The sequence below is a fragment of the Amaranthus tricolor genome, chromosome 2 (genome assembly GCF_026212465.1).
Source record: "Amaranthus tricolor cultivar Red isolate AtriRed21 chromosome 2, ASM2621246v1, whole genome shotgun sequence".
Taxonomy (NCBI): domain Eukaryota; kingdom Viridiplantae; phylum Streptophyta; class Magnoliopsida; order Caryophyllales; family Amaranthaceae; genus Amaranthus; species Amaranthus tricolor.
In genome coordinates, this window is record NC_080048.1 from 34,452,432 (window position 1) to 34,474,135 (window position 21,704).

The 21,704-nt window shown below is 27.7% G+C and overlaps 2 protein-coding genes across 2 annotated transcripts; both read right to left on the reverse strand.

Moving 5' to 3' along the window:
• Positions 1–1,596: 1,596 nt before the first annotated feature.
• Positions 1,597–7,781, reverse strand: LOC130806441 (B3 domain-containing protein REM10-like). The gene is made up of 3 exons (XM_057671522.1): positions 7,581–7,781; positions 6,928–7,048; positions 1,597–2,031 (listed from the first exon to the last, which is right to left on the reverse strand). Exons 2-3 carry the CDS (start codon positions 6,994–6,996, stop codon positions 1,621–1,623), a joined length of 480 nt encoding a protein of 159 aa, XP_057527505.1. The 5' UTR covers positions 6,997–7,048; positions 7,581–7,781; the 3' UTR covers positions 1,597–1,620.
• Positions 7,782–10,539: 2,758 nt separating this feature from the next.
• LOC130806442 (uncharacterized protein At4g15970-like) lies at positions 10,540–19,581 on the reverse strand. Its single transcript, XM_057671523.1, has 4 exons — positions 19,396–19,581; positions 18,484–18,498; positions 16,644–17,018; positions 10,540–11,022 (listed from the first exon to the last, which is right to left on the reverse strand). The coding sequence occupies exons 1-4, from the start codon at positions 19,549–19,551 to the stop codon at positions 10,540–10,542; spliced, it is 1,029 nt and encodes a 342-aa protein (XP_057527506.1). The 5' UTR covers positions 19,552–19,581.
• Between the last annotated feature and the right edge of the window lie 2,123 nt (positions 19,582–21,704).

The following is a 21,704-nucleotide window of genomic DNA, read 5'->3' on the forward strand; positions in this document are numbered from 1 at the left end:
GGCACCAAGAATAAACTTTTCACTATAAACAGGGAGATTACAAGATGAACATGAGAAACCACAACAATGGCTCTCCAAGCTTTTTCTCTCTTAGTTTTCCTCACTTTGTGTTTTGCGTTGCATCTCTCCTTAATTCTAATTACATAAGGCCTTTATATAGTATACCTCATAATAAAAAGGAATTAGGTTAAGAAAATACAAAAAACCGTCAAAAACTAAGAGTAACCGGCCAAAAACGTGCCAAGAAACCGCCATTACGCGAGCCGCAGAGTGAGATCAGAAGCAACTCCGCGCCCCGCGAAGCACAATCTGACCAAGCTCCGCGCCCCGCGAAGTAGTGTTCAAGTCACAGTATTTCAACACTCAACATATCCGAAATCTTCGATTCCTAAATTAATAAAGGAAAATAAATAAAAATGATAATGATGATAAAAACTCAAGAAAATTAATCTTGCATAAGTACATCATCATTGTAATTTTATATGGTACTTATCAAACACAAAAATAACATAATTTATCTATAATTAAATTCAGAATTTAATCTCACCGTAGCCCAAATAATTGTAAAAAGAGTATTAGAAATCAATATTTTCTTTGTTTCTTTTTACTAGCTTACAGCACTTGTAAAACACATTAGTTATTTATATGAAAAAAACTAAAAGAAATAATTAACTATATACTTGACTAGATTTTTTTTGTGAAGATAGATGACTCTAAAGGTCAAAACAACACTCTTGTAAATAATGTAAAAGCTAAAGTTTTGCAAATATAAACAAACACAAGAAAATATAATTAAATATTATTATTCTAATTTATTTCTTTAAATTATTGTCTCTTGGTATTAGATTTTCTACTTTTAATATCATCCACGTGAAGATGATACTTTCAATATCATTTTCACTTTAAGTATAAATAAGCAAAATGATATATTTGGAATTTATTAGAGGCACTTATGACTTTTACCAAAATCTAACAGAAATTAAACCTTTTTACCTCTCTAATGTTACTGTAATTAATTTTTCAAGAGTTGAGTGCTATTTTGTGGAAAAAATTTTAAGAATTGCTACTACTTGCCTTTTTCCATAGTTGGTGTGTACCGTATAAAATATTCCTAAGCAAAATTCTAGGCTAATTTAATTTAGAATATGATACAACATGATATGTTCCTTGTTCATCTAAATAGAATTACTGTGCACACACAAAAAAACATGGAATTAACAAAATAGAATTTTTTAAATGGTAGATGTACTATTTTTTTTGAATAATAAAATTTATTGGAGAAATATTGGGGATTATAAATATTAAACAATAGCAAAATAAAATTAGTAGAAAAAATATAAAGACTATAATTATTTAAACAAAATGCTTAAATAAAGTTAGTTTGAAATATGTAGGGACCATAAGAAATACAAATTTCTAAAATGAAATTAGTGAAAAATATGTAAGGTTATTTTTTATTTTTTGAAAGGAATATGAGGGGAACAAAAGCTTTAAGAAAATACTTCTATTAAAATGAAGAAGAATAAAGTTAATTATGTTTATAATTTATGATATAAATTGAAAGATTTTCTAAGGAAATAGCAAATAAAACGACCCAATGCAATTGACAAATAAAAACAATTAAAAGAAATAGAGGGTGTATAATATATGAATTTTAAAGTCAAAATATTGACTCTGAATACAAGTACGATCATGATAAAAAGAACAGAGAACGGAGAGAGTCGTACCCGGGTCATTACTCGAGGTGGTAGGAGTAGATTGAAAGTGATGAGACTCACAACCATTACAACCCATGATTATAACATCAAATACCAAATTCTTGTCAAGAAAAAATAAGAGGAGATCACCAACTTGAAGATTGTGATCATCGCAGAATTTCTCCCATCCAGTTTTTCCAAAATGCCGTCCATCATTCCTCATTTTTACGTACCAAATTCTTTTGCTTTTGTCACGTAAAATGCCCATCTTTTCTTCATTTTCTTTTACTTTTGGCACTCTTAAATATTTGTCAAAGAAAGTCTTTGGAATACTCTACATATAATATAGGAAAAAAAAAATGCTACTCATTATGTCATTCGTTCGAAATATATCGTAATATATATAGTGTTAGATCTTAATCATCAACTTAAATCATTGTAACAAATTTAACTTTATGCGATATTGGATTTACTGACATAAAAAAAAATGCCATTAATTTATATTTTTAGTATAATAATTGTTAGTTTTATTTTAAATTCCACTATAAAATGATTTTGAGACACTTTATTTGGTCTTTAGTGACATATATAATTATATTATAGTCTATAGTGGCATTTATGAGAAATATCACTAGATCCTATGTCGTGAAAAGAGTTAACATAATTTTTTACTATGCTACTAAAAGGTTTAAATATCATTAAATTCACTGTATATACTATTAGAAATTTGAAGTAGTGACATTTAATTTAAATGTCACTAAATATATCCCACTAAATAAAAAATCAAATTCAAGTATTAAAGATTAGAAAAAGTGTCAAAAAGTACCTAATAAAAAAAATTTCCAAAAAAACCCTAATAAAAAATGTTTTATCAAAAAATACCTAACAAGATTTTTTTCTTTTCCAAAGAGTATCAATTAACGTTTTACTCCAGTTAACCGTCAAATATGGTTGACTGGTTAAAATCGAAAATTCTTCTTCCTCATCTTCAATTTCTTTTCCAATTTAATATCCTCATTGTCTTCTTCCTCTACTTTTTACTCAAAATCAAAATTAAATTGGAAAAGAAATTGAAGATGAGAAAAAATAATTTTTGATTTTGACCAGTCAATCGTTGTATTTAACGGTCAAATGTAGGAAAACGTTAATTGGTACTCATTGAAAAAGAAAAAAAGTTGTTAGGTATTTTTTGACAAAACTTTTTTAATTAGGTACTTTTTGGAAAAAAAAAATTTATTAGGTGCTTATTGACACTTTTACCTAAATTAAGATAACTATAATTTTCAAATATACACAAAAATAAACATACTATATACTAAAGATGAAGTAAAAATTGTTAAGATATAGTGATATGATATTGTTTATTTGTGTAATAAACTTAAATTGTTTGTAGGTGACTAAACACGAGGAACAAATCGTCTTGTAAGTTAAATATAATTGATTTATTGATCTGTCTATTACCTACAAATTCATATTGTGGCTATCATATGAGAAAAAACATAGTCATATGGAATCTTATTTTATTTATCTTGTTGCATAATTTCATAATATCAAGTTTTTATAATTTTTAGTTATTTACGACTCTAAATATAAATAATTTGACAAATATATTGGACTCTAGAATGAGATATTTAGGTGCAAGTAAAAAGATCGGAGAAGTATTAGTTTTATTCGAATAAAACGTATAAAGAAAGAAAAAGATGCACTAACAAAATTGGTAAAAAAAAATACTCATCGTTGTATTGTAACTTGTAAGTTAGTTTAGGATCGTTTGTTGTCGTTTATTGTTTTAAATTAATAATATTTTAAAATAAAAACCAAAAATAGAAAACTAAAAAAAGTAAGTTCACTATTAAGCTGTGAGTTTTTAAAAGTCTTATGTTTTCAATAAATTTGATTATTTTTTTTATATATTATTGGACATTGATCATATGACTTTAAACTATAAAAAAAACCAAAATCACAGTATTAAAAAATTACCTTTAAATATCTAAATTTTCCTCCAATGGTTAAAATCACAATAGTTTTTATACTATCTCTTATTCATCTAAAGTGTCTCATTTACTTTATGCACTCTATCCAATGCACTTATTCAATCCTTAATATATCTAATTATACATAATTAAAAATTATAAAAAGTTAATATCAATAAACTTTACGTTAAACGAATCAAATGAAATCCCACATGACTATATTTTAACTTATGGATTAATAATAAAATACAATTTAAGAGTAATAAATGAATAGTGTCCCAAAAGTACATGGGACACCTAAGGAGAATAGGAGGGACTATATTATTGGACATATATCATACAATTATTCCCTCAGTACTGAATAATTTACATTAAAGAGAAAATGGTTGTTTTTTAAGAAAAAGGTGGATAATAGTAATAAATGAAGAGAAAAAATGAATTGTATGGATGAAATTAAAAGAGAGTTAAAATGTATGGATGAGATAAAAAGAAAGTGGTACGCCATAGTCCAAAAATAGTTTTAATGCCAATTAAGTGGGACCGACAAAAATAAAAAATATTGTAAATTAAATGAGACGGATGGAATATACTCTTTTACCCATTTATTTTACTAAATTATTATTTGAATGTGTTAAACTTTTATAAAAAATTCAAACATAGAAAAATATAGTAAGTGTTACAAATATTTTCATCACATCTATTCATTTATCTTAGTATTTCGTAAAACATTACTTAATTTCTTAATTTTACCACCAATTGTCGTTGGGGACAAAACCGATGGGACAAAGACTACTTCACTCAGTTCAAAAATATGACTTGCCACTTTAGGGTTATTGATAATATTGATCATTCAAGCTTATTTTAAAAAATATGGCTATTATGCAAGGAAAAAAATATAATCAAGTAGCATATTGGTTGAATCGTCTAATTAGATACTTTTATATATTAACTTTTAGTATTTTTAGTTTTTCATACTTTAATATAATCCTATAAATTATCAAAATAATACATTTAACTGTGTAAAGTTGAATACAGTAAGTATAATGAAATGAAAAACAGGGTAAAATTTTTAAAAAAATAACATTATAAATATTTTCTTTGTTTCACTATACTTGCTACATTTGACTTTTTACACAATCTAATGAGTTATTTTGATCATTTATATATTGAATTACGTCTAAAAATTATAAAAAGCTAATATTATGAAAGTATGTGATTAAACGATTCAAACAAGATCCCACTTGCCTATATTTTTTCTTATATATTAGCCGCAATATATAAAATAAGCTTAAACGATGAATAATATCAATAATAAAAATGTGCCGAGTATATTAGAATGTACGAAGTACATCATAATTATTACTTCTACATCTTTTTTTGATTCGAAGTACATCAGCATCATTAAGTATTTGATTTGAAGTACCTCAGCATCGTTATTATTTGATTTGAAGTACATCAGTATCACTTATGATTCGAAGTACATTAGCATGCATCGTATGTACGAACAAGTTTTACGCAAACTCGAAGAGACTGCTTCCACGTAAAAGATGCATCGTACTTCCTCCGTTCCATAATATCCACTGCATTTTTTATTTTTGGCAATTTCATATTACTTGCTATATTTTCGTTTTTAGTAATAAAACAATCATTTAAAGTTCTATCTACCCCTATTTTTATCCTACTCTATACTCTATAATAAAATACTATACTATACTTTATAAAGTAATATAACATCTATTTTTCCTTTTTCTTTTTCAATTAACAATAATAAAATATCATAGTTTATAAAGTAAACAATCAGCTACAGTGTAGGTAAATTACTTTTCTTAATTCCCGTGCCCATACAAATGTAGCGACTAAAACGGAACGGAGGAAGTATGTACCATTTATGTAATTGAATCTTACTTTAAAAATAATATATGGTGACGTAAACTTTAATGTCAACAAAAAAAATCAATTTTGGTGTTTTAGAAACGGTTTTTTTTTTTATAGCCTAGGTTGTAAAATATTTATTTATGAAATTAATATATTGCTCTTTTCATTGTAAAAAAAAAATTCATAAAACACTTAATCTGAAATCGATCTGAAAAAATGAAAAACTCAATTCAAGGTCCGTTGTAATTATGAGTTGTACATTATTTATTTTTTTTTGGAAAAGTAAGTTGTACATTAGTTAGTCTTGATTCTGAGTATTTTTTATACCGTATGAGCACAAATTTCTACCTATTTTTCTTAGTACGGTATGAGTACATTAGTAAGTTGTATATTTTTTTTTTGAAAAAATGTATCAACTTAACTTTTTTTTAGGATGGTATCCATTTAATTTTGGATAATATATTGTATTTTAAATTATTGTTAAGACTTAACTTTAGAATTTGTATTGCTTTTTTAGTTTTTATAATGGTGATGTCCATGACCAAATTACATTTTTAAGTCGACAATGTCTTTTTTTCATCGTAAGTTATATACTAACAATAAAACCATTAAAAATATAGTAAATTACTTAATTATATAATAAATTAAATTCGCTAAAGCCAACTAGCTTTTGAAATATAGTAAATTACTTAAGTTTCTATGGATAAGCCCCACCTGCTATACCTATCTAAATTTGCTCATAAACACCTCTAACAAGAGTTAATTGGAAGAAGAGTGAAGTAAATGAAGCATGAATTAAGAGTATAACACTAACAAAAAGCAACCACTTGAATTAGTTCTCATTTAAGTTATGTTGGGACATATTCCCTCCATTTTTTCTGTTTAGAATATTTCGTTTTGAGAAGAGAGAAATTTGATTGAAATTTTTGAGACATAATGTGAGACCTTGTTAAAATCGTTTTAATGTATATTTTTATTATATACTTATTATAATTTTTTATGACGCGTAATAAGAGATATTAAGGCTAAAAAATTGTTTTAAAAATAAGCAAAAAATAAATTAAAAAAATGGAAAAAAAAAATTAATATTAATAATCCAACATTTCACTAATCTGCTATGAATAATCCCACTTTTTGATTATTTTTTAATCAAACAATCTTTACCCTCACGTTGCAATCAACATAACCTTTTATTTAATTATAATTCAACCTTTGCCTTTATTTGCTATCAGCATATACTATTATTATGCTGACAACAAAACTAAGGGCAAAGATTAATTTGTTAAATCATAACTATAAATTAGTATTATTTATAGCGAACGGATAAAAGGTGGATTATTAATATAAAGTTCTGCTACCAAAAAAATTGACATTAAACTTACAAAGTTAGAAAGATAATCAGGAAGTAGTTTTTTCGTGAATCGAGGATTAAATGATGAGTTCTTCGCCATAATGATTTCTTTTGCGTCTTTTGAAAGCTAGCTGGTGGTTTAATGTTACACCCTACAAATTATCAAAAACCAAACTAATTATTACCAAAAAAAAGAAGCCCAAAAAACAAACTAAATTTATTAGGAATATGAAATAAAAACAAAAGGATGATCAATATAATTTTGAATCAAAAATAGAATAAAGTATAGACTTTCGTCCATTTTTAAATGAACTAATGATACGTTTGATAATCAGTATTATATTGTCAAAAAAGTTTTGAAAAATTAGTATAATTTGGTACGAAAATCCCTTTAACACTTCATGCTTATTCTTTTTCAATATATAATTTTCTTCAGAAAATATATTCTAATACACTAGCATTTGAAAATGTAGTATTAGATGATTGTAGAAAATTATTAAAAAAAAACTTTTCTATGCTCAAACTTTCATTACGGAATGACATTATACATATTATGAAAATTTCATTAAAAATTATTTTCATTATCACTAATTAATACTGATAACTAAATGGCCGTAAGGAGACAAAACTTGTAGTGGATGGATCTCTGATTTATTCTGCTACTGCTGCTTATTCTTTGCTTACCTGCATTTCTTACTAAATATTTATGAAATTGCAACCAAAAATGAAGATATTTATGAGATTTTTAAAGATTTTGATAGGAGGTTTGCTTGTTTAAGGGGAAGATTAGGATTTAGTAGAGTAATTACTTTTTTTTAGGGTTTATAAGAGGCAGAGGAGAGGGAATTGGAAGAAAATTATATTTGAGAATGAGATACTTGTGTGAAATTGAATAAGCAAATTACGGAAGGAAGATGTGAAACACACATCATTTAATTGTGTGTTGTGTCGGTGTACATAATAGGGTTGTTGTATCTCCATTTATTTCCGTTGATGATCAACGCTGAGGTCCAAATTATCAAGCCCAAGTCTACCAAGCCAAGATTAAGAGAATTCTAGAATAATAAAGAATGAAAATATTTTGGAATAATAATCTAGAGAATGAGAAAATATCTCAACTCTAGACTGTGCTCTAAAAATATCTAAGTATAAATATCTTAAATCTAGAATTTTCTTAGAAAATATCTTGTACCTAGATAGCTTCATTGGAGTAGTATAAATGGTGGTCGTCATGGCATGAGTTCAAATAAAAAAAAAAAAAAAAAAAAAAAAAACAAGAGAGCAAGTAAGGGTTCCAAGTAGTGTCCTCTTCTAAAGTGTTGTAGTGATAGGTTAGAGGGTAGAAAATTATAAGTAGTAAAGGTGTAAGTGTTGTAAAAATATTTAAGAGTATAATAAAATTTAGTTCAAATATAGTGCCTTTACTCAACAATTTGCATAATAAATGTTCATGATAATTAAAAAATTTAGAGAAAAAGAATTGAGAATCATAAATATTAAAAAAACTATTAAAATCTATGTCATACATTCAAAACTGTTCTCAGCTCTTTCTTTATTCACTCAGAAAACCCTCGCTTTCATTGTTTACTTCGGGGCTACTATCAATCTTATGGTTGATGGTAAGTCCTCAATCTTTTTATTTTTGATTTTTTCATTTTTGGTGACAAATAAAGTCTATTTTCTCTATATTATAGAGTTATTCTATCTATTTATTAGATTTGATCTCACCCATAAATTGGGTTTTAAAGTCTTGATGAGTTTTGTTATCAATTCAATAGTAAAAAGGTATATAGTGTCACCACAGATAGAATTTGGACCAAAAGACCGAAATTTTGAATATTTTAATACCGGAAACCGGCCCGGTTCCATCCGGTCCGGTACAGGTCTAACCCGGTTTCCTCCCAGTCCGTTTCGGGTTTAGATCGGTTAGATCGAAAGTAATTTTTGATACCAAAAATAAATTAAAAATGGAAGATTTTAAAATAATTTTACAAATTAATTACTATAAAATTAAAATATTTAAATTAAAAAATTATTTTGTGTTAGAAATAAAAAATATAAAGCCCTTTAAATAAGTATATACATAAAAATCGTAAATATTATTCCTCTACAAAATTACTTTTATATATATATATATATATATATATATATATATATATATATATATATATATATATATATATATATATGTATGTATATATATATATATATGTATATATATATATATATATATATATATATATATATATATATATATATATATATATATATATATATATATATATGTATGTATATATATATATATATATATATGTATATATATATATATATATATATATATATGTATATATATATATATATATATATATATATATATATATATATATATATATATATATGTATATATGTATATATATATATATATATGTATGTATATATGTATATATATATATATATATATATATATATATATATATATATATATATATATATATATATATATATATATATATATATATATATGTATATATGTATATATGTATATATATATATATATATATATATATATATATATATATATATATATATATATATATGTATATATATATATATATATATGTATATATATATATATATATATATGTATATATATATATATATGTATATATATATATATATGTATATATATATATATATATATATATATATATATATATATATATATATATGTATATATATATATATGTATATATATATATATGTATATATATATATATGTATATATATATATATATGTATATATGTATATATATATATATATATATATATATATATATATATATATATATATATATATATATATATATGTATATATATGTATATATATGTATATATATATATATATATTATATATGTATATATATATATATATATATATATATACATATATACATATATATATATATATATATATATATATATATATATATATACATATACATATATATATATATATATACATACATACATATATATATATATATATATATATATATATATATATATATATATATATATATATATATATAAAACAGTCTAACCCGGATTTTTCCGGGTTTAAACCGGACCGGATATATATAAAAGTATTTTTTCCTTTATTTGCAAACCAGCTATAGGTTAGCCTTTTAGAAGCAATTCTTCCTTTACAAAATCGTAATTGTTGGCCCTTGTAGATTAAATTGGTTAACCCTTTATCTGCAGACCAACTATATATTAGCTTTTTAGAAGCAATTTTTCCTTTACAAGATTGTAAGTGTTGGCCCTTTGTAGAATAAACTGGTTAACCCTTTATCTGTAGACCAACTATAGACTAGCTTTTTAAAAGCAATTTTTCTTTTATTTTAATCATCCCATTTGTTTTTTTTTATCTGCGGACAAGTTAAATAATTGTAGTGAAAGAACAATAAAATAATTGTAAAAAAAGAGACGAAACAAAATTAAACATACCAAATTAATAATTACATATTACATGTAAGAATTAAAATTTAAAGGAATAAGATCAAAGTAAATATCAAAAATAAAAAGACGAAACAAATTAAAAAAATACATAAAATACAAACAAATTAAAGCATTGGAGTGAGAATTACATATGGCAGTGTTTTGGGACAGTCCAATGAAAAGATTGAGGTGTAGAAATATTTGAAGACAAATACAGCTTCCAATTCTCAAGTGTAGTATTTAAATCTGCTATTTTTCTATCTAACCCCACACAACAATTAGCATGCATTGTACAAACTTTATTAAAGTCTCTACTTGGTGAACAAAATCCACCAAAATAATCTGTGGATAAGAACCTTAATTTCACTCCAAGTTGTCTTATGTATGAACCATTTTTAATTTTATTGAATACATCTTGTTCATGTAGACCAGGATATGTATGTCTTGATGATAACCAAAATTTGTACATCTTGATCGTTCGATTGTTAGACCTTACAAAAAGAAATCCATTGTTTGGTGAATTTCTTATGTCGAATTTCTTCCCATTAAATCGATCACATGAAGTTTGAAAGTCTGAATCGAGTGTGAAATGGGGTAGCGGATCTCGAAACCACATTACATCTGTATCCTGTCAAACAAAATCATTATAACTTTTTATTAAATTTTTTTGATTATATATACTTGTAACTTATAGTGAAATTTTTTTACATAACACTAATAGAATTAATTTAATTTGCTATTTGCTACTTAAATCTCAAACATATCAAACAATGTATTGCTATTGTTTTGACAATTCACAACAAAAAAATATTTTTTGCTACTATTTTTAACATTAACAGCAAATAAAAAAATCTTATTGTTGTTTTTCTATTGAACAATAGCAAAAAGTTATAACACAAGTCACCTACTTCACCCTCCCTTTTTCTCTCAGTTGAAAAACCTTACATTGCTATTTACCCTTTTATTTACTCTGATTCTTTTCGCACATAATAATTTTTATTTGTTGTGGTTTTTTAACTAACAACAGAGAGCTTTTGGTTATTTGTTGCCCTTCTATTCGCCGCAATTCCAAATTGAGCAGCAAAATAAGCAAATTTGTATCGTAGCAAATGACATTAATTCTACTAGTATAACATGTCACTATCAACTATAAGTATACCATAATAAAGGTAATAGTAAAGTGTCATGTTATTTTTTTTTATGTGATAAAGAATGTTTGCAATTTATTGAATCTAAATTGATTCAATTATATGATATGAATCTACTCAAAATTAACTTTGTTAATCATATAAATAAAAATACATTATATGCTAGCTAAATAAACATAATACACTAAAATCTATTACTTTTTCTATTCTCTAATGTTTTCTTCACTTTAAACAGAGAGAAACTTAATTAAGATTTTTGAAATATATATATAAGATAAAATATATTTATGTGGGATCTAATTAGATTCATCTTAATTTTTTATGATGTGTATTAAGACTTGAGAAATTTTAAGGCTAAAAAATAATTTTAAAAATTGTACAAAAAGTAAACAGGAAAAATAAAAAAGACAAAGAGAGTACTAAATAAAAATAAGTTGATGATTATTTACCACTTGAAAATAGGGGTTATTCTCTAGAATAAGAGTGACAAAATAAAGTGAAAGGAATCGAGAGTATGAAGGGTCACAATATTTTTATTTTGAACCAATTTAAAACAAATGATAAGGGGAACTCGAAATCGACAAGAAAATCAGAATAAAGATAAGACCCGAACACGACGAGAGGTTGTGTGCTACAAGTGTAGTAAACGGGGACATTATGCTCGAGAATGCTGGTCTAAGTCAGTAGAAGGGAATGCTGCAACTTTGGTAGAGCCAAAAAGCCGAAGCAAAAAAGAATGGGATTTTCAAGCTTCCTATGCCGTTGAAGAGTCTAGTTCAAAATGTGAACTAGATGTGGAAGAACAATCTTTCGACATGATGGTTGTGTCAACCTGCAACACCGAGCCAAAGGAAAGTGCATTTACCACAGCAAATGATAAGATGATCAATTAAAAGGAAGATTGGATCATTGACTCTGGTTGTTCGAATCATATGATTGGAGATAAAGAAAAGTTTGTGAGCATGTCCGAGTATAAGCGTGGTCGAGTTGTTATTACAGCAAACAACTCAGAATTGCCAATTACTCATATTGGCAAAGCAGTTGTAACTCTACGATTTAGCAACTAGCAAGTTCAGCATGATAATGTCTACTATGTTCCAGGTATGACAAAGAATTTATTGTCAGTATCACAACTGACTGCCTCAGAAAACTATGTGCTCTTTGGACCTCGAGATGTAAAGGTGTACCAAAATTTGGAGGATAATTCAACACCGATATTAGAGGGACAATGTTTGGAATCTGTCTATGTAATGTCTACTCAAACAACATATGTAGACAAGACAAGGAAGAATGAGACAGCTGACTTGTGGCATGCACGCTTGGGTCACGTGAACTATACCAAGCTAAAAGTGATGATGAAGAAATCGATGCTCAATGGTCTTCCTGAATTGGATGTCAAGGAAGATATTATTTGTGCCGGATGTTAATTTGGTAAAGCACACCAGCTGCCATATGAAGACTCAAAGTTTAAGTCTCAGGCACCTTTAGAACTTATTCACAGACGATTATTCTAGATATGTCTGTGTAGACTTTATGAAGGAGAAATAAGAAGCATTCAACAAGTTTCAGCAGTTCAAGGAAGTAGTGAAAAAAGGAGTTGGTAGAAAAGTGCAATGTCTAAGAACAGACAATGGGGGAGGATATACATGTAGCTCACTTGTTCAAACACTCCACAACTAAAGGAGTTGCAGAGAGAAAGAATCGACACCTAGCAGAGACATGTAGAAGCATGCTACATGCGAAAAAAAGGCTACCACAAGCGAGGCTAGAGTTTGTCTCCCCGTATGAGAAGTTTTGGAAGATTAAGCCAGTAGTGAGCCATTTTCGAGTTTTCGGATGTGTATGCTATATGTTCGTTTTTGAGCACCTACGCAGCAAATTTGACAAGAAGGCGATCAGATGTATATTTGTGGGATATGATGATCAAAGGAAAGGTTGGAAATATTGTGATCCAACTACATATAAGTGTCATGTGTCAAGAAATGTGGTGTTTGATGAAGCATCATCTTGGTGGTCACCACAAGCAGTATTATTGCTAGACTCAAAGGAGATCGAGGAAAAGCTTCTAGAGAAAATAGAGGATCAGTCTACTCAAGATGGTGATCTAGAAGGTGAAAGTTCACAAACTTCACGAAAAGCAAAAGAGAAAAGACCATGGAAGACGGGAGCACATCATAGAAGTCTTGAAGAAGAAAGGCCAAGTCAAGTCGAAGATCTTGAAGAAGAGGAACCTTATATGAAATATGCTAACTCTGCAATGGTTAAGAATGTCAAAGAGCCAACTAGCTATGATGAAGCAGCTCAAAGCAAAGATTGGAGGAAAGCTATGGAGGGGGAAATTCAAGCTCTACACAAAATCAAACTTGGGAGTTAGTACCAACACCCAAGGAAGTTGAACCTATTTCCTGTAAATTGGTGTACAAGGTGAAGACTAAACCCGATGGCTCCATTGAAAGGTACAAGGCACGACTGGTAGCTCGAGGATTTTCTCAGCAATATGGGTTGGACTATGATGAAACATTTAGTCCAGTGGCAAAGATTACTACAGTGCGTGTTTTACTAGCACTTGCGGCTAGTCACTCTTGGAAGCTTTGGCAAATAGATGTAAAGAACGCATTCTTACATGGTGAACTGGATAGAGATATCTACATGGATCAAACTAAAGGGTTCGAGAGTCAATCTCATCCAAACTATGTGTGCAAGCTGAAAATGACGCTTTACGGTTTGAAGCAAGCACCACGAGCATGTTATGGCAAAATAGCTGAATTCTTGCTACAAAGTGGTTACTCAGTTGCACCAGCTGATTCAAGTTTGTTGGTGAAACCTCGAGATGAAAAGTTGGCGATAGTTCTTATATATGTTGATGATCTCATCATTACTAGAGATGATGATTGGGAGATGCAACAGACAAAAGCAAATCTCTCAGTTCGATTTCAGATGAAAGAACTTGGAGAATTGAAGCATTTTCTTGGTCTAGAAATGGAGCGAACCAATGATGGGATATTTCTCTGCCAACAGAAATATGCCCAAGATCTTTTGGATAGATATGGAATGCTTGACTGCAAGCGTATCTCAACTCCAATGGAGGTTAATGCAAAACTATGTTCGGCAATAGGCAAGGAGTTAGAAGACGTGACAATGTATAGACAATTGGTGGGAAGTCTAATCTATCTCACGCTAACCCGACCAGATATTACCTATGCAGTTAGTGTGATTAGTCGGTTCATGCAGAAACCGAAGAAACCTCACCTGGAAGCTATCAAGCGGATATTGAGGTATGTCAAAGAAAGTATTGATTATGGTATCCTTTACCGTAATGATAGAAAATTTGAAGTTGCTGGATATTGTGATGCTGATTATGCTGGAGATCTTGATACACGTCGATCAACTACTGGTTATGTGTTCAACTTGGGTTTTGGAGCAATTTCATGGTGTAGTAAGAGACAACCAACAGTGTCATTGTCAAGTACGGAAGCAAAGTACCGCGCATCAGCGAAGGCAACACAAAAATATGTATGGCTCACCCAGCTACTGAAGGATTTGCATCAGCCTATTGACTATGGTGTCAAGTTAAGTTGCGATAATCAGTCAACTATACGACTAGCTAAAAATCTATTGTTTCATGCTAGGACTAAGCATGTGGAGGTACATTATCACTTTGTTCGAGAAAAGGTTCTACGAGGTGAAATCCAACTTGAGCAAGTGAAGACAGATGACCAAGTTGCTGACATTTTCACAAAGGGTCTTGGAGGACCAAAGTTTGAGAAGTTCCGTAAACAACTTGGTATGACCTCAAGGCTTACTCTGAGGGAGAGTGGTTGTTGAGGGGGAGTGTTAAAGAAAGTCACCAACCACTTCTCTTTTATCAATGCATAAATTAGTCAAAAATTTACAACCAAGAGTGGTAAAATTCTACTCTTATTACCCCTTCCTATTAAGCTAAGTGTAAAAGTTTTAATTACTTGTCAACCTTTGTTGAATTTTGGAGCATTTCTAGTAGTATAAATAGGGTGCTCATCACTTGCATTTTCATCATCCCACCACAACATCCTTGAGTGGTAAAGCAAAAGTGAGAGCAATATTTTAAAGTGAGTTATTATAAGAATAACAGTGAGCTACTACAATATAGTAGTAGTATATATATTGGAATCTTATATGTTTCTAGTGCTATTATTATTACTTTAAGCATTAGTTGTTCAACATCACTCTAAATTTTATTGTCCACATTATTATTTTGCTATTCGTTCCACATAAATATACCCAAAATTCTCGATATTATTAACTATTTACCAAAAAAAAATGGTGAAGCCCACATTATTTCTCCCCATAAATAGATGCTCAGAACATGCTCAAGCTCTAATCTAACTCTTAACTACAATTCGGGCAATAAACTTCATATGAGTTGGATGAGCATACTAAGATTGATTAACAATACAGAAAAGGTAATTGCTAAGGGAGCTCAATAATGTAAGCCCATCATGGAAGAAGACTTTCTCGTACGTATAATAAATTTTTGCTTCCTTCCACAAACAACTTATAAATTCAATTTTTATTAATGTCCATCAAATACTATTTTCAGCTCAATTTATTGATATACTTGTATATATATTACTCCCCCTTTAACAAATAATAATGTTTTTTTTCACATTTTTCAAGTAAAGTTTGACTCTTAATATCTAAAAATATACTTTCTAAAAATTTAATTAACATTTCTAAAAGTCTATATATGAGACGAATTTAATGCTTAAATGTTTTCTCTTTTACCCTTATGACATGATTCAATCTTCATTACCTAAAAAAACAATTAATTCCCGCTCATCCTAACATGTAAGGGATTTTCCAACCTTAGCTTATCTGAATCAAAAATAAAGCTAGTCAATTTATGTAATACAAATTTTTTATGCTTTAAATAAATTTATAGTATAACTTATAATTAATAATCAGAAATTTTAAATGAGACAGTCTCGTAGTGTTTTAGCTACTGTGTTGAGTACTGATCACTTAGAATTTTGAAGTACTCAATAACAAAAATAAACTAATTATATAAGTTTGTCTTATAGTAAGACGGTCTGATAAAAACGAGTTGATTAATAATTCTTACCGTGAAAAGAAAGTTGTAGCCCAAGCTTAATATGGTTTGCAAGAAATCAAGTCTTTTCCACATCATCTCCAAATAAATAGGAGTCATGAACTTGGCTTCATTACTCATTGTAGATGATTCATTTGTCTTAAGAAAATAACAATTAGAAACCATTTTCTGGCAGTAAACATAGGCTTTGTCGTCGATTGCTATAACCAATAAATGGTTTAGAAGCCAATAAGTATTGTTTCCAATTTTGAAACTCTCTAAGAAAATATCAAATATGGAGTTTGGTGCTGCCCATGCCTCGTTTAATGTTGTCAATATCACTGTTTTCTCCTTTGTTGAAATCGCTTCTAGAACCTTCCTTAGCTCGTATAATTCATCTTTCATCACCTTCATATACACCAAAAGTTAGCAGTCGTATAATGAAAAAGTTAAAGTCAATATCAAAATTAATGTTATACGACAAAAACTTCGCAATTAGTAGTGGTATTATATAAATTAATTAGTTTAGCAATTTAATTGGTATAGTCTGAGGAAAAGATATTAATTATTTCTATAACTTTAAGCGATTCATAATAATTTGTATTTTAAAATAACTAGGTAATTATATTAAAGGATGGAAATGTCATATTCTAGTAATTTGAATTAAAAACCAAATTTAACAAAATCAAAAGCTCCTCTAATAATTAGTATATTAAATTAGCCTCATTACTATCTAAGAAATAAAAAGATTATAGCCTATTATACGTCTTCATATTGATTGAAAGACTACACTATGGTAATAGTAAACTAATTTTAATTTTGAAATTACGTGTTATATAGGTTTAATGTATACCTTATTATATTAATAACAAATACACAATACACAGAGGTTTAAAGAATTGAGGATATGTAAGTGGGATGATTCGACCCCATTACAATGAATGTGCCTCTCAGGGCCGGTCCTGGGGGAGGGTGAGGAGGGCCACCACCCAGGGCCCCGAAGTCTAGTGTAGAAATATGTAGAGTCTGCAACTCTGCCACCATTGATGAGGGTTTAATACTTTAAGTTATTAGATGGGGATGAAGAGGGTGAAATTATGGAAGTGGCGTGTTTATGATTTATTTGTTTTGGGCAGGTTATGGGGCGTGTCTGGCCAGACCCTGACCCAAACCCTTTTATTTTTTATAGATTTAGACATGGATTCGGATTCTAAGGGTATAAAATTTTTAGACGCAGACTCAAACCCAGAGTCTTCGAATCTGATGGGTTTAGGGTCCTTAATGGGTCTAAAAAAATCTGTTTGATTTGTCACATTTGAACTTTTTGTAAGCCATTAGCGTGTTTTATAAATATTAAATACTAATTATATAAATATATATAAATAGAAAAGTCACAAAATAGTAAGAATGTAAGACAGTATAATACTAATTTTGTACTAATTAGCATATATTTATATATTATAGATATAAATGGAAAATAAATGGGAAATTAGGGTTGGGTAGAAGTCAGATTAATAGACAAAAGTCACAAAATAGTGTAAGAATATTTAATAATTACAAGGGTCTGGGAGCGGGTCCAGAGTCCGAGTTTAGAGGTAGGTTCTGAGTTCGGGCCCAGATCCTAATCCTCGGACCCAGACCCGAACCGCCCAATTAGTTTTAGATTCAGATCCGACCCGGATTCGGTGGGTCTCAAAAAATAAGACTCAAACCCTTAAAAAGGAGCGGATTCGGGTCGGGTCCAATAGGATCCTAGACCCATGACTATCCCTAGTTTTGGGGCTTCAAAATGTTTGGGCCTTTTTTTTTAAGATATTAAAGTCAATTAGACTAACTTTTAATACCATAATAGTCTTAAACTATTATGTTAGACTGTCTCAATGTTAGACTTGGTTTATGCATGGGTTGAATAACTCAATTGATAGAATTATTATTAGCATATATGTTTTGTATTTTGAGGTCGTCTTACTGATAGACAGTCTTATAAGTCATAAGAGTAGCTATTTTAGTATTCTTAATTTTGTTTATAAAATGTGTAGGGATTCTAGTATAATAGGAATAACAGATATGAAAACTCGTGTAAATTAAATGTACGGATATAATGAAATGAGTCAATTTGTTACAAAATAAATTTTTTTTATTAAGTTCTGCTTTTATCACCTTTATAACAAAACTATTTTTCTAAAATAAAATTATTTTTACTGTGTAAAATACTCTCTTAAATGAAATAAAAAAATTTTATTGATTCAAACATATTCTTTTTACTAATGTAATGTTATTTTAATTTTCTAATTTGGATTTACTAATTTTTATCCATTAGAGATTTCTAAACTTAATTTTTTAAAACATAAAGTTTATTTCTTTTGATGATAATTTCAATTATTTTAGAATTTTTAAAGAGAAAATTTATTCTATATTAATAAACTTTTATATAAGTATTGAATTTCACGATTAGAGAAGTCTATATCAATAAATTGTTATATATATATTGAATTTTTTTAAAAAAAAATTAGGGGTCTCATATATTTATTTCGCCCCGAGCCCATTAAATGTCAAGACCGGCCCTGATACCTCTGCCATATCACTCATATTAATGTAAATTAAATATCCATGGAATATACTCACTCCAACCATCAAGTTTGCTACATTTCTCCGAACTCTTACATTCATGAATCGAAGATAGCAAATTCAATGGAATAAGGGAAAGAGTACATTGTTTTCTACAAATAACATGACTAATTGTTTCTACAAAAAACTTAAAAAAAAAAATAGCAAAAAAAGTTACCTCTCTTGATGAATTTTGACCCGAAGAAGAGTAAAACCGGCCTAAATTGGGTAAAATTTGGCCAAAATCATCATATGAAGCATAGTGAAAGACGAAAATTGCAGCAATAGTAGCTGAAAACATGAGCAAAGCCCTAAGAATACTTGCAAAACCCATTGGCTTTGTTGTCCACACAGTAAGGCCTTTGATATCACCACTTAATATCCTCATTTTCTTTCTTGTTTGACTTAGAATTTAATAATTATAGTTTGCTTAAGTAGTTAGCTAATTAGCCCCTAATTTTTGCTTAATCCACATGATTAATTACTTGTCATGTTTAGCTTTGAGTTAAGTATACGTACTAACTAGTGACAAAAAAGTTTTTTTTGATAATCACCTGACATTTTAAGACATATAAGGTAGATGTGGAGAGGTTTTTTTAAATTAAAGTAACTTCAATATATATATATATATATATATATATATATATATATATATATATATATATATATATATATATATATATATATATATATATATATATTTTCCTGGCTGTGTATCCAAAAGTCAAGCCTAAAAATGTATTATAGTGCTGGCCACATTGAATTTTTTTGAGTGGATGTAAAAATCAAGTAGCTTTGTATAGTATAATCATGTGTGTCGCTTTTACTTTTCTAGTTCTCATAATATGTTATTTTCAGTAACAATTTCAAAGAAATATAACAATATTTTATAAGCAGACCCAAAATTATGTGGGTAATTAGGTAAAATATAATCCAATTTTATTTGATAATGAAAAAAGTATTTATAATGAATTACGCAAAAACTTGTAAACAACAACCTCATTATGAAATGACACTAATGGGTTGGCCAAACTCAAAAATTAAAAAAAAAATTAATTTTGACCGATGAATTCTACGTATTCTAACATTAAAAGTATCAATTTCAACTTAAACTATATAACCTTAAATGGTCAATTATGATTTTTTTATAGTGATCAATTTCGACCTTAAATTGATCAATTAAAACCTTAAAGTAATCAATTATAACATTAGAGTAAACAACTTTAACTTGATAATTTACAAGTTTAAAAATGATCAATTACAACCTTAAAGTAATCAATTTAAAGCTTATAGTGCTAAATTATAAGTCATTATATATATACTACGATAGAAACCTGTGCAATGTACGAATTTTTAAATACATTAATATTTTAATAAAATTTTAGACTAATAAAAAATATTAAATTTTAGACTATTTATATTGTAAATTCTATCATTAAAGTGTAGTACATTTTTAAAAAGGAATAATTGCATTACCGAAAATGAGACAATGTTTTAAGTTAATTGATTTTTATTGCACTAATTTATTTGTTGCCAAATTGCATACAGACTAATTACAATTTGATACTTTGTTCAACATTCTTGACATTTTTCCTAAAATTCAAAACTATAATTATGGTAGTCTACCAATGTAAATAATTGATTTTAATGATCTACTATATAAATTTTATGTCATTTCAGTTTTAAAGAACAATGGCTAAAAAAAGGCAATTATATATACTTCTAGTAATTTCCTAAATTGCAGTATAATTGGAATATATGTAATTTGTTATGCAGTATAATTATTTACATAGTACATTATTTACATAGTACATCATACATTAGTACATCATGTATATTACATTGTAATTTCGATAATTTATTAGACAATATATAGATTTCTACATAGTATATCATATATTTTCAAGTACAATTTTTTAAACTGTACATTTATATATAATAGTGTAATTATAATAATTGTAATTTATGGCATCCATTAATCTATAAATTTTTCCAAAAATGCAAATTTATAAATATGGTAAATTCAAAAAGAAATGTTAATTAGTCAAATTCCATTAATAGCGTCCAATGAAAAAAAGACAAATGTCTTGCTCACAAGTAAATTGCCTTATGCTATTACACCATAAGATTAATAAATTGTAAGATTGATCAATTATAACTTTTAATCTTAAAGGAGTCTATTATATCCTTAAAGAGATCAATTATAATTTGAAAGTGGTCAATTCTGTCCTTCAAGTAATAAATTATAAATGTGAGTTATAACTTTTTAAAAACATAAATTTTGACCTTAAAAGTATCAATTATATGTCCTTAAATTGATCAAATACTAATCGTGTATTGTAAAAAATTATAATTAGGTTGATAGGACTTCTCTTGTATAAGTGGTCTCACAGTAAAGTGGTCTGTGACACTTACTGAATGAATTAACGTGTTGGTTAAGCGTATATTAAACTCAAAAATAATATAACTTAAACCTAGAGATGTTCA